General features: G+C 42.1%; 2 protein-coding genes across 2 annotated transcripts; one reads left to right on the top strand and one right to left on the bottom strand.

The window, feature by feature from the left end:
- Window positions 1–728: 728 nt before the first annotated feature.
- Window positions 729–4,740, bottom strand: jmjd4 (jumonji domain containing 4). The gene is made up of 6 exons (XM_088311603.1): window positions 2,885–4,740; window positions 2,641–2,806; window positions 2,349–2,474; window positions 1,935–2,202; window positions 1,618–1,764; window positions 729–1,064 (listed from the first exon to the last, which is right to left on the bottom strand). Exons 1-6 carry the CDS (start codon window positions 3,135–3,137, stop codon window positions 729–731), a joined length of 1,296 nt encoding a protein of 431 aa, XP_088167729.1. The 5' UTR covers window positions 3,138–4,740.
- snap47 (synaptosome associated protein 47) lies at window positions 3,965–8,519 on the top strand. The gene is made up of 4 exons (XM_088311604.1): window positions 3,965–4,845; window positions 5,402–5,895; window positions 6,733–6,857; window positions 7,235–8,519. The coding sequence occupies exons 1-4, from the start codon at window positions 4,349–4,351 to the stop codon at window positions 7,379–7,381; spliced, it is 1,263 nt and encodes a 420-aa protein (XP_088167730.1). The 5' UTR covers window positions 3,965–4,348; the 3' UTR covers window positions 7,382–8,519.
- The last annotated feature ends 2,418 nt before the right edge of the window (window positions 8,520–10,937 follow it).

The following is a 10,937-nucleotide window of genomic DNA, read 5'->3' as shown; positions in this document are numbered from 1 at the left end:
GCATGCCCGTACTTGTAAGAGTTGACCCGCTGGCGTTGGGACAACACACAATCGAGGGGGTGGTGAGAGCAGTGGCTCCTTTACATGAGACAGGACCGGACCCTCAAAACAGGCTAACTTCAAAAATTGCCTGATGTAATTCTTAATCCTTGGGGGTAAATTGTCAAAAACGTCACCGTTGCACTGGTCGACAGCAAATTGTTAAATCAGAGGTGGCTTCCTGTGTCCCTAAATGTATTTTTGACACTGCTCAAAAAAGTTTTTTGTTTTTTTTGGAGAACATCAGATTTGAGTTTCCCGTTTCATTTTTTTGTTAAGTTTGACTTACGAAAGCTTGTGTGATATAGATTTTACCATGTAATTATCAACTTTGTTTCGGAAAATAATTCCACCTGTTGCTGAATGTAATTGTTAATAATTACTAAATATATTAATGTTGTTATATTACTATGAAAACTAGACGTCCTAGAGAAAAAAACAAGGGCAGATTTGGAATCAGCACAAACAAAAGCATCTAAAAATGATGTCTGATTTTTGTATAAATGTGTTGACCAGTATGATTAAAACACCTAGAAACGGTTTCAATTAGTTAAAACAAAAACGGTTTTCAGAAATACATTTTCATAGACTCTCATGCCACATGTGCATCTTTAAATATTTCCACAGCTAAATTCAACCGATTCACACCAAGAAACCTCTGCGCCTCCCCCCCCCCCCCCCCAGAGCTCTTAGTCTTGATAAAGAAGATGCTGCCCCCTGGTGGACTGTATGGTGTCCCGAATTTGTTGTAACAACGTTTCAGGCTGCACGTCGGACGCCGAGTGGTCCAGCCGCTTGAAATCGTCGTTACTCAGCAAGAGCTCCAGGATGTGGGCCACCCGTTGCAAGTCGAAGGCGGCATGGCAAGGCCCGAGGGTGACGAGCACCTCGGAAGGGTGACGCGGATAGTCGGCAACGTCTCCGGAGGGGTGGGCGTTCAGGAAAGTCATGCGGTTGTCCGCCACGATTTTGAGGAATGATGCAAACTCACCGTAGTCGATGCCGGAGCAGGCCTTCATGATGACCTGCAAGTGAAACAAAAAAATAAATAAAGCAATAAAGCATAAATGCTTTTAAATCCAGGTTAAGAATGACAGTATTAAACTATGGTTCAGGTTGTTCCAAGTATTTTTAAAATAAAAAATTGCACTGTATGCTCTTTAAGTAATTTAAGTAAGCTACTTTTGATTTCTTTATTTTGCTTTTAAATGTCTTCAACTCGCTTGCTTATAATTGCTTTTAAAGGCAAAGTCAACTCAAAAATGTTCTTGAGGGGACGGCGGCCATATTGTCACTTCTGTCGACTGAAAATGACATCAGACTTGCTCAGGGCTCAGATAACGACCAATCATGGCTTCGCTTCAGAAAACAGGTGAGCAGTGAGGGGTCGTTACCTGAACCCTGGGCGGAAGTGCAAGCAGAATCTTCTCACGCCAGTGCAACTAGTAAATATGCAGATTGTTTTTATTAAAAATTACCATACTTTAAAAATGTGTGTTGCTTACAAACTTCTGTTGCACACTTTTGCCCATTTTTCAGTAATAAAGTGAGAATGAGCGGGACAAAGATTTACTTTACCTGACAGTGCTGATGCCATGAATCCATGGTGTTTCTCCATTCGTTGATTTCTTTCTGCACCGAAGACAGCTCGTTCTGCAGGAACTGCCACATGATGTCCACGTTGCAGCCGTTCAGCCAGTTGTGGTTGATGGAAATGGTGTCCTCCTACAACACGCCGGGACCATTTATACAATAGCAGCATACGGGACGGCTTATAAATCAATTTTTGGAGAAACAAAAGATTTACTTTGTTGCTACTGAGACTCAATGATTTGCATACAAACAATCAAAAAGTACATTTTACATAATATTAGGACCCCTTGATTTGAACATACCAGATTATAAACTTGATGGTGCCAGCCGCTGGGCACAAAAATAATTTCACCGGCCTCCTGGATGATCTCGAGAGGCTGGCAGGCCTCGCGGAAGCGCGGGAAAAGGCTCCCGTCGTGAAGCTCGGCCAATGTGACGTCGTAGGGGAGGTTGCCGTGCGTGTCTCTCAGGAACTCCTCCTGGCCGGGAGGATAAAGCAACCACTTCTTCCTGCCGCAGATGTTGGCCGACCAACTGTACGAGCGGAACACGTCGGCGTGGAATGGCGTCCTGTGGGCAATTGCAGCAAGAATGTTTACATTCAAACTCCACACAGGATGGCCGGAGCTGGAATGGAACCCACGACCTCTGTACTGTGAGGACATCGTGCCACCCCCATGAAGTCATTCATTCAAATTCATAACCCAAATACTTACCACGATCCTTTGGGCCCCATGTAGACAAATCGGTAGTCGTCCACTTCAAGTGCGTCCCAGTATTCATTCAGCCAATCAGAGGTAAAGTAGATGGGGGTGGCATAAACATGATGCTCTGGAAAATCCCTGTCGCAATCCAAAGATAATATTACATACAACATTTTCTGTGTGTATGTTGCGATGACACCGCTGTACTAAACTGTGTGGATGTTTACTTGCAACCTGCAGTTGACTGGCAACAAGTCCAGGGTGTACCTCACTTTTTTTGTATTACATTTGCATTGTATTGTACCTGGACATGTGCCAGTCTTTCAGATAGAGACATCCTTTAGGGGACGAGTGTCCATTCTGGATGTGCTCCTTCCAGTAGTGGATGAATTCTTTAAAAGGCATCACTTGTTTGGGGTTTGCATTGTATTCTTTGGCGTTGCAGTTGGCCACAGGAACAGGAGTTTCCCCTGAGACGAAAAAAAACAATTAACTGTTTTCAGGGGGAGGGTGTACCAATATTATTGATTTTTATTTTGATTTTTTACCAAATTCTTGCAGCAGCTTCTGGAAGTGAGGCTTTCCCTCCTCAGTCACCCATTGTTTCCTACACTTCCACTCCTCGGTGAATCGCTTGGAAAAGACGCATGGGTGATTGGGAAGCAGGTACCTTTTAAAGAATTTAGAGTAGGACAAATCCTTGTCGATGTAGTCGACGAAATGCGACGAGCAGAATTGGTCGTAGGACTGCCGAGGGATTTTGACCAGACTACAGCAGTTGCGGTACGCATCCCTGTCCATGATGATGCGAACATGGGGTGAAATCGAGGGATTAAAAATATGGAAATCGTTTAGTTAAAATTTTTAGTTGAAGAAGTCCGAAAATTGGTCCGTAGGGGTGACATCATTCCGGAGATATCATTTTGGAGCGCCCCAGCAAATAATATATCCATTCCGGTACATTTAATTTACTACGTTGTTATCAATATTCTTAAAAAGTTAAATATACTCATGATAAAATGTTATTTCATAACCAATAACACCATATGTCCGATATTTTGCCCCAATGCATTGTCGCAGTGGACCATTGTCTCAGTGCACCTTCACGTCGGACAGTAAACAGTGCAACATAATTGGCATAAAGAATTACGTCACTTCCTTCATTAGCCACATGCTGCCAAACGCGAACAACATTTGCCTAAATACTTACTTTCTATCAGCAATATTGCCACTTTGGTGTGAACATAATTTATACGCTTTGACTGACACTAGGGCAAAGTCATCAATCATTCTAATGCTGTCTATAGAAGCATTGTCGCAGTTGGATAGACAATCGGACAGTAAATACTGCAACACATAGCATCGGTGTCGCCACATCCGTGATGACAACTGGCCGTCAAAGAAGACGAACTCTGAACCTATCACCGATTTGGTTGAAAGAATGTCTTTTTCTAAGCAATGAAGGTTGTGGAATATTAAACTGACTCAACTGTGAAGCTGTCACATATTACAATGTTTAAAATATTTTTTGAGGTCAATCCGTCCTCTGAGTCGGTCAGTGGACTTTCAAATCGGACAATATGAACTGCAACACTTGACAACACCGAAAACGTCACTTCCTTGACAACCATGAGACGCAAAACGAGAAATGTAGCAGCCTTCGTGTCGTCACTCGGTGATTCAAATACGCAGTGAAACAGGAAGATTACGATAAATTCCGATTGATCAGTGGAATATTATAAAAAATTCCGAACGATATTAAAGCGCTCAACGATTAAAATGTAGTCCGTATTAACGGCGAACACTACACACCGCATTAGTGACGTCACTTCCGTGAAAAACAAACGCAGGCAAACAAAGCGAAACCATTCGTGGGACTTCGATGATTAGTCTTATTTTTAAGAAAGGAGTGATACGCGTGAGAGCGTTTTCAAACGGTTCGGCTCAGTAAACGAAGCTGCGTTTTGCGCATGTAAGCAGCAAGACCAAAAGCTCGGTCATCAACTCCCAAAATGAGCCGAGACGCTCCGATCCACAGCTGGCCCGGCTCCTACTACCTCTCCTCGGACAAGAGGTGGGAGAACGGCACGTTGTCCTTGACCAGAAGCTCGGTGCATTTCGTTTCCAAGCAAACTAAGGAGACCCTCGCCAGTTTCGGCCTCTCCCGCATCACGGAGATCAAAATGGAATCGTCCAGCTTCATCTTCAGCACCTTGACGGTGCTGGAGGAGGGCAACGTCAAGCACTGGTTCGGATCCCTCAAGCCCAACAGGGTGGTGGTGTTCAACGTGATGGAGCACTTCTGGAGAGAGCGCCTGCTGTCACCCACAGGCTCCGGGGCCACGGGTGGGAGCGAGCCCTCCAAGGGCCAGGAGCTCATCAACCTCGTCGCCGGGGCCCAGAGACGACTGGAGGACACCGGGAGGGTCCTCAGCTACCAGGGGGAGCAGTTTGACAACATGATCCAAGGCCTGGAGAAGATGGACTCGGACCTGGGAGTGGCTGATAAGTACGACTTTTTTCTTTCAATTTCAAGTGTAAAAACTAGTTAACCACCTTAACGCTCCTTGTGTGGGTTCGTTTATCATATAATTCATAAATGCGTTAAATCTCACTCTTCTTATCTGAGATTAAAACAATTTTGTTTGTGTGTAAACATTAATCCTCAGTCTATCGCATTGAAGTGGGAATTCAATGACTTCACTCAACTGGACGAAATTAAAATAAAAGCATGAGAGGCAAGAAAATGTCAAATTTGGGCTTCAGAGTCATCAATAGTGGCACGGTTGGTGTTGCTGATCAGTTAGAGGGCCCACAAAGGATACTTTGCTTAAGGCCCTGATCCTTAGTAAAATAACAAAATCACCTTTTTAAAGTAACTGTGGCAACATTCATTCATGACACAATGTTGTTTCTCAGTGCCGCATTCTAAGTGACCTGAAAAACATTCGCCCATTGTGTAGTTTCAATGCAACAGCGGTTGCTATGTTAGCCAGAAAACTTTGTCCAGTATACTGCACTCTGTGCTCTGTACAATTGATCTTTTTTCTTTCTTTTTCTTGCAGACTTTTGTCAGAGCTGGAGTTTCCTTTCTGGTGGCCTTTCAACAAACTCCCATGGAAGATTCAGCAGGACGCCAAGGCTGAAGACGCGGCTGGGGCCGCCGCCGCATCCAAAGCGTCCGCCCGGAGCAAAGTGATCACTTGCATCCCGGCCGTGGTGTCCAAAGACGGCGACTGCGACCTGAAGCCCGGCTTCCTGCTGGTGCTGCCGTCGTCCCTGGAGGTGCGCGACGCAGCCTGCCGTCTTCTGCACCGCTTTGAGCGCGGCGAGGTGGACGAGATCCGCGTGCACAGCCCGTACGAGATCACGGTGGGGCAGCGCTTCATCGGCAGGCCTGACATCCGCTGCCGGCTGCTGTCGGCCAAGATGCCGGAGGCGCTGTCCGTGCTTGAGATGCAGTACAAGAAGAAGATGGAGTTTGTCGCAGAGTACGCCGCCTTCCGGGCCACGCCCGCGTCATCGCCGTGTGATGCGAAAACAGCCATTTTGCACGACGGTAAGGCATGAAGCAGAAACTCGAGTCAGAGTGAAATGGAACAATTTCATGCCAACCGAGTTTCTTTGTATGGTCCCCAAAGAATCAATTCACTTGGCAACTCTAGCAGGTCAAGTTCAATTTTACATGAGAGATGTCACTATCAAATATTTTTAGAATCAACTATTCTATCGATTATTTATTTCATTAATGGAGGAGGGGGTTATTTAGTGACGACTGGACATTTTCGTTTCAGATTAAATGGCTATGACGTGGAGTCCCTCAAGGGTCAGTCCTTGCACCCATTTTGTTCAGGCCGCATATGTTAGTGTTGGGTCAATCGCTTCAGCGCGCCAATTTTGGCATGTTATCAACGTTATCAATTTCCCCAAATGACAGCAGTTCAACTCACGTGTTGTGTCACCGTCTAAAGCAATTGTAAAAAAAGTTTCCTTCAACTAAACCAAAGCAAAACTGAGGTTTGCTTTCAAATATCTTGAAATATTTTATTTGAAGATGCGTTGAAATGTTCTCAATGTACATTCCTCTTGTCATCTTAAAAAGCTACTTTGTTTCTTTTGTCTCTGGCGCCGAATGTCTCTTTTTTAAAAAGTGTAATATTCTATTGTTAGACACCATTGTTCATTTTTAAACAGGCTTCCATACTTGCACTATCTGTCTCTCTTAGAAACCCAAAGCACAAAACTTTGGCCACCCCTGCCGGCGTTTCTATAGTTTGACCACTAGGTGGCAGTGTCGTTCTGTCAGTGAACTGCAGCACACATCTGGAGAGACCAGCTGTTTCTCTCATGACTCAAACGCAGCCACTCGTCTAACTCTCCACCTGGCCCACTTCAGGGTTGCTGTCCGGATGCCAGGAGATGGAGGTCCCAATGGAGGTCCCGTCAGGGGAGTTGTCCCAGCTGCAGGTGCACGTCCTCCAGCCCGCCATGAGCCAGGCCGAAGCCCAGGAGCTCAAGCAGGTGGAGTCTCTGCCGTAAAAATATTTATTTTGTTTTATTCGATTGATGCCTCTGCGATGCAGCAGTGAGGGTTCGAATAGTTTGGAATGCTATTATAGTTAGCTTTTATTTCCTTATGAGTATTTTTTGTATAATTTAGTTGGTTTAGGTCAGAGTGTTTTTTTTTTAATTTTCATTCGTTTTATTTATTTTCTTAAATGTTTTGATTTTCTTAGCTTTAATTTTAAAAAAAAAGTGTATTTTTTGTATGCAAGATTTAAAAAAAAATCACGGTAAAAACTAAAAATGTTTTTTTCAATTTTAGTTTGAGTTATTTTGTTAGTTTTCATTACCAAAAATAACCTTGAACAAATGTGCGTGCATAATTGTGTGCGCAGATGCTGCATCAGCTAAAGAGCCTGGCCCTGGAGGCCGAGACGGAGCTGGAACGTCAGGACGAAGCGCTCAACGTCCTGACCAACTCGGTCGATCAAGCCTCCATGACCATCGGAAAGCATACCTGCCGCATGAAGAGACTGCTGTAAACGCAGAGTCAGGACGGACGGACGGACGGAGCGTCAACGCTTACGTGGTGTGGTCGGGCACTTCCACAGACTTGAAAGATTGACAAAAACCTGTTAGCACTTTGAAAAACTTTGTGTTTCTTTTTTTCAAAATGGACATTTGTATTTTTTATTCATCGGTATTTTGTTTGACATTTTACAGCACAGGTGTCAAACTCAAGGCTCGGGGGCCAGACTCGGCCGGCCACATGAATTTATGTGGCCCGCAAAATCGAATCAGTTTGTTGACTTCATTTTTTTTTTTAAACTGGCTTCTGACTTCAAAGCACGTATCTATCAATTTGTTGCGTATAAAATATGAACTAATATTAGGATGCAATCATACATCTGTATGGCTTCACAGTCATAATGCGACGTGGTTGCTGAGAAAAATGAGTTTGACATCCCCGCTCATACCGTAACTATTGCTCAGCTTTATTTGACCAAATTTTCAATGAATGAAACATATTGTTTTGATTTATTTTAATAATGATCATTTTTAAGATTAACAAAATAATTATTAAAATCGAACAAAAAATATAGAAAGTATCTTGTTACATCTTATATTTTCTTAAGTAAATAATTTAAAAATAGAGATATTTTGTTGTCTATTTTTTTCTGTATTTAGATTCTTTTTATATTAAACATCTCTTAATTTATTTATTGTTAAGCTAATGTTATTTTTTAATCATAATGGTGTTCATCAAATCAAATAAATAATACATGAAAGTAATTTATAATCCAAAGAGGGTTGGGGAACGGTTCACACACGGTTCATCGGCGATGCACAAAGCACACTTGCACTAGTAGACAAAGAGCATGATCCACTGAAAACGCGTTTCTCTTCTCCTTTCCAGTCATCTCCGCGTGTAATAATGTGACTTGTCCACCATGTGTATGGAAGAAGACATTTTCCTTCTTAAAATATGGAAAGCTGTCAAATGTGTAAAGGACTGACATGAGCTTAGTAAAAATGTAATTGTCGTCTGTCATCACTGTGAGTTTACAAACATGAACTGGCATTACGTGGAAAATCACTACTATTAAAATTATGGAGAATGTAAAGAAATGTATCGTCATCTTTATTATGGTTGTAATAAATAAAGTGATGATAATAGCATGCATAAGAGTGTCTTGTGTGTTTACAATCAATACAAAAATATACACAATCCCGATGAACCGCAAATAAAACTATGATGAATTCTTTTAAAACTTGAACATAAATATGCGAATTGTAACAACACCATTTCCTACGTTTGGCAACAATCGCCAATATCAAAGCAAGGAAACTTTTTAATTGTGAAAAAAAATTCTTTAAAGCATCATCAGTCAGCACACGTTACAATAGTTTGTGAATTTTCCTGATCATTAGTTTTTATTTTCTTCTTACTTTTTTTTAATTCAGTTCGTTTCAATTAGTTTTTAGATTTGTTTTTTGTCATTTTTAAATGCTTTGCTTTAGTTGTGTTTTATTAGTTTTAATATTAGTTTTAATTGTTTTTTTCAATGTATGAAATATTTGTGGAGTGCGTCATAAAAAAAGGTCACAGAATATTCAATAATAAAGTAAACTACGGTAAATGTTTTTCTTCTGTAAGGCCGTACAGTAATATACTTTTTTTTTTCACTGAAAGCACTTATCAGTGTGTGTTTTAAATCACATTCATTCATGAAATGTACATTTAGCGCCCGTCGCAGAAAAACTGCATTGTCACCCTAGAGACAGAAAATAATGTGAAAGCGTTGCGGGGAAATCGCAATATTCAACTAAGGCGCGCTTAACGAGCGGCAACGCAATCGCAAGATGGCCGCCTGTTGCTGCACTTGCTTTTGCGACATTGTTAGTCCAGTCATACGAAAGTCTGTGATGACAAGACAAAAAATGTTGTTTTTTTTTGCTCTTCAAAGCACTTTCATTTTTCTTTTCGCGTTCGACATCCTGGAAGGCTCGCCAGTCTGCTGCCAGTCAGTCATTCAGCATGGACGCTCAGCTTTGACACGGTGAAGTGGCACAGGTCAAAGGCGCACACCGCATTCTCGTGTGAACGCCACACAGACGCACACACACGAGCTGGTGTGGTTTCCGTGCAGCCTTGCAGCACGAGGAAGCAGCGGCGGCGGCAGAGGCCTGGTTCTCACCGCAGTCACACGAGAGCGGGCTTTCCCTTCGCAGATGGTATGGATACTCAAGGGGATTGGGCCGGCCTTGACGCCTTGTTTGTGGGCCGTGCGTGACTCCGCTGATGGCCGCTCAGTCAACAAAGAAGAAGGCGATTGTGGGCTACGACGGCACACATGTGGGCGGCCTGGCCTTCCGCAACGTGGAGCCATGTGACTTTGAAGACAAACAGTGTGGAGGGAGGCATCCTTTCAAAAGGTAGTCATTCTTTAGAATATTAGCATTAGGCATTAGAATATGCAGATATATATATATATATATATATATATATATATATATATATATATATATATATATAATTAGCAATATATCCTTCTTCCTAAATTTAGAGGAATTGCTGGAATTTCTGGCTTACATGACAGCAATCTACCAAATTTTTGCTAATTTTTCCAAATGAATTAGGTTCTTATGTTTACAATTTTTCACATATTTTATATTTCTTTTACACTGACCCTCTCCTACATGTTACAAAAATCTCCCGTATTCTTTTTTTCATTGAATTGAATACAAAATGTAATGTATATGAAATATTATGAATATTTTGCATTCTATATTTGTATTTACTACGTGAAATAAATTTGATATAGTTTACATTTTACAGGGCTGACCGTATCTAACAATCAACCCATTTCGTCATACTTCCGGGTTATAGGATTAATATTTATTAATATTAATATAATTAAATATTTAATTTCAGAAATAATAAAAAAAAGAAAACTCTAAGCATTCATTTTATAAAATATAATTGTCCCAAGTTAATGATCGAAATTGTTTACATTACAACCATCCATCCCCCAATTGTTCCAGTTGTCCCCAATTATTGGCTCCTAAATTATTTGTAAAAAAACATCATCTCTAATCTGTTAATGATTTGACCATGTCCGGCTGCATTTTTGGCCTCTGCTTCGAAGCGCAGGTGTTGCCGCGCTTTCCATTTGCTGAGGGAGTTTCTGGTTTCAGGAAATCGAATGATGACGGCCTGGTGGTATAATGTCAGAACTGGGAGAAAAACCTTCCCGGAACAAAGGTGCTGGAATCCAAGCAGGGGGTTGGTATACGCTGTGTAATGTTTGCAACACACACACACACACATCATCCCTTTTTTTTATGCTGCATTCCTTCCTTCAAGTTCACAGGTGAGCTGGAGCAAAAGGCGGACTAGTCGCCCGTCAATTTCAGGGCACATACTCCAGACTCGTGCCGCATCGGAACCCCCAGCTCGCCTAACGAGACAAATTCCGGAATTTGTGATTCCAAATCCTCTCGGAATTTGCAACATAATGACTTTGGACTGCATGAACTCGCGCAAGAGGACAAGCACAATCACACCGGGGTTGTTGCTCCGACGTCCGGTGTGAT

This window comes from Idiotropiscis lumnitzeri, chromosome 12, assembly GCF_059441095.1.
Source record: "Idiotropiscis lumnitzeri isolate Australia: NSW breed Sydney's pygmy pipehorse chromosome 12, RoL_Ilum_1.0, whole genome shotgun sequence".
NCBI classification, from domain to species: domain Eukaryota; kingdom Metazoa; phylum Chordata; class Actinopteri; order Syngnathiformes; family Syngnathidae; genus Idiotropiscis; species Idiotropiscis lumnitzeri.
The sequence above is the reverse complement of the archived record's forward strand: the minus strand, read 5'-3'. Positions and strand labels throughout refer to the sequence as shown.

Coding starts and splice junctions, on each gene's coding strand:
- jmjd4 (XM_088311603.1), bottom strand. CDS start 3,137: ATGGACAGGGATGCGTACCGCAACTGCTGTAGTCTGGTCAAAATCCCT. Junction 2,203..2,348: donor ATGGGGCCCAAAGGATCGTG/GTAAGTATTTGG, acceptor AATTGCCCACAG/GACGCCATTCCACGCCGACG. Junction 1,765..1,934: donor ACCATCAAGTTTATAATCTG/GTATGTTCAAAT, acceptor GGCGTGTTGTAG/GAGGACACCATTTCCATCAA.
- snap47 (XM_088311604.1), top strand. CDS start 4,349: ATGAGCCGAGACGCTCCGATCCACAGCTGGCCCGGCTCCTACTACCTC. Junction 4,846..5,401: donor GACCTGGGAGTGGCTGATAA/GTACGACTTTTT, acceptor TTTTTCTTGCAG/ACTTTTGTCAGAGCTGGAGT. Junction 5,896..6,732: donor AACAGCCATTTTGCACGACG/GTAAGGCATGAA, acceptor GGCCCACTTCAG/GGTTGCTGTCCGGATGCCAG.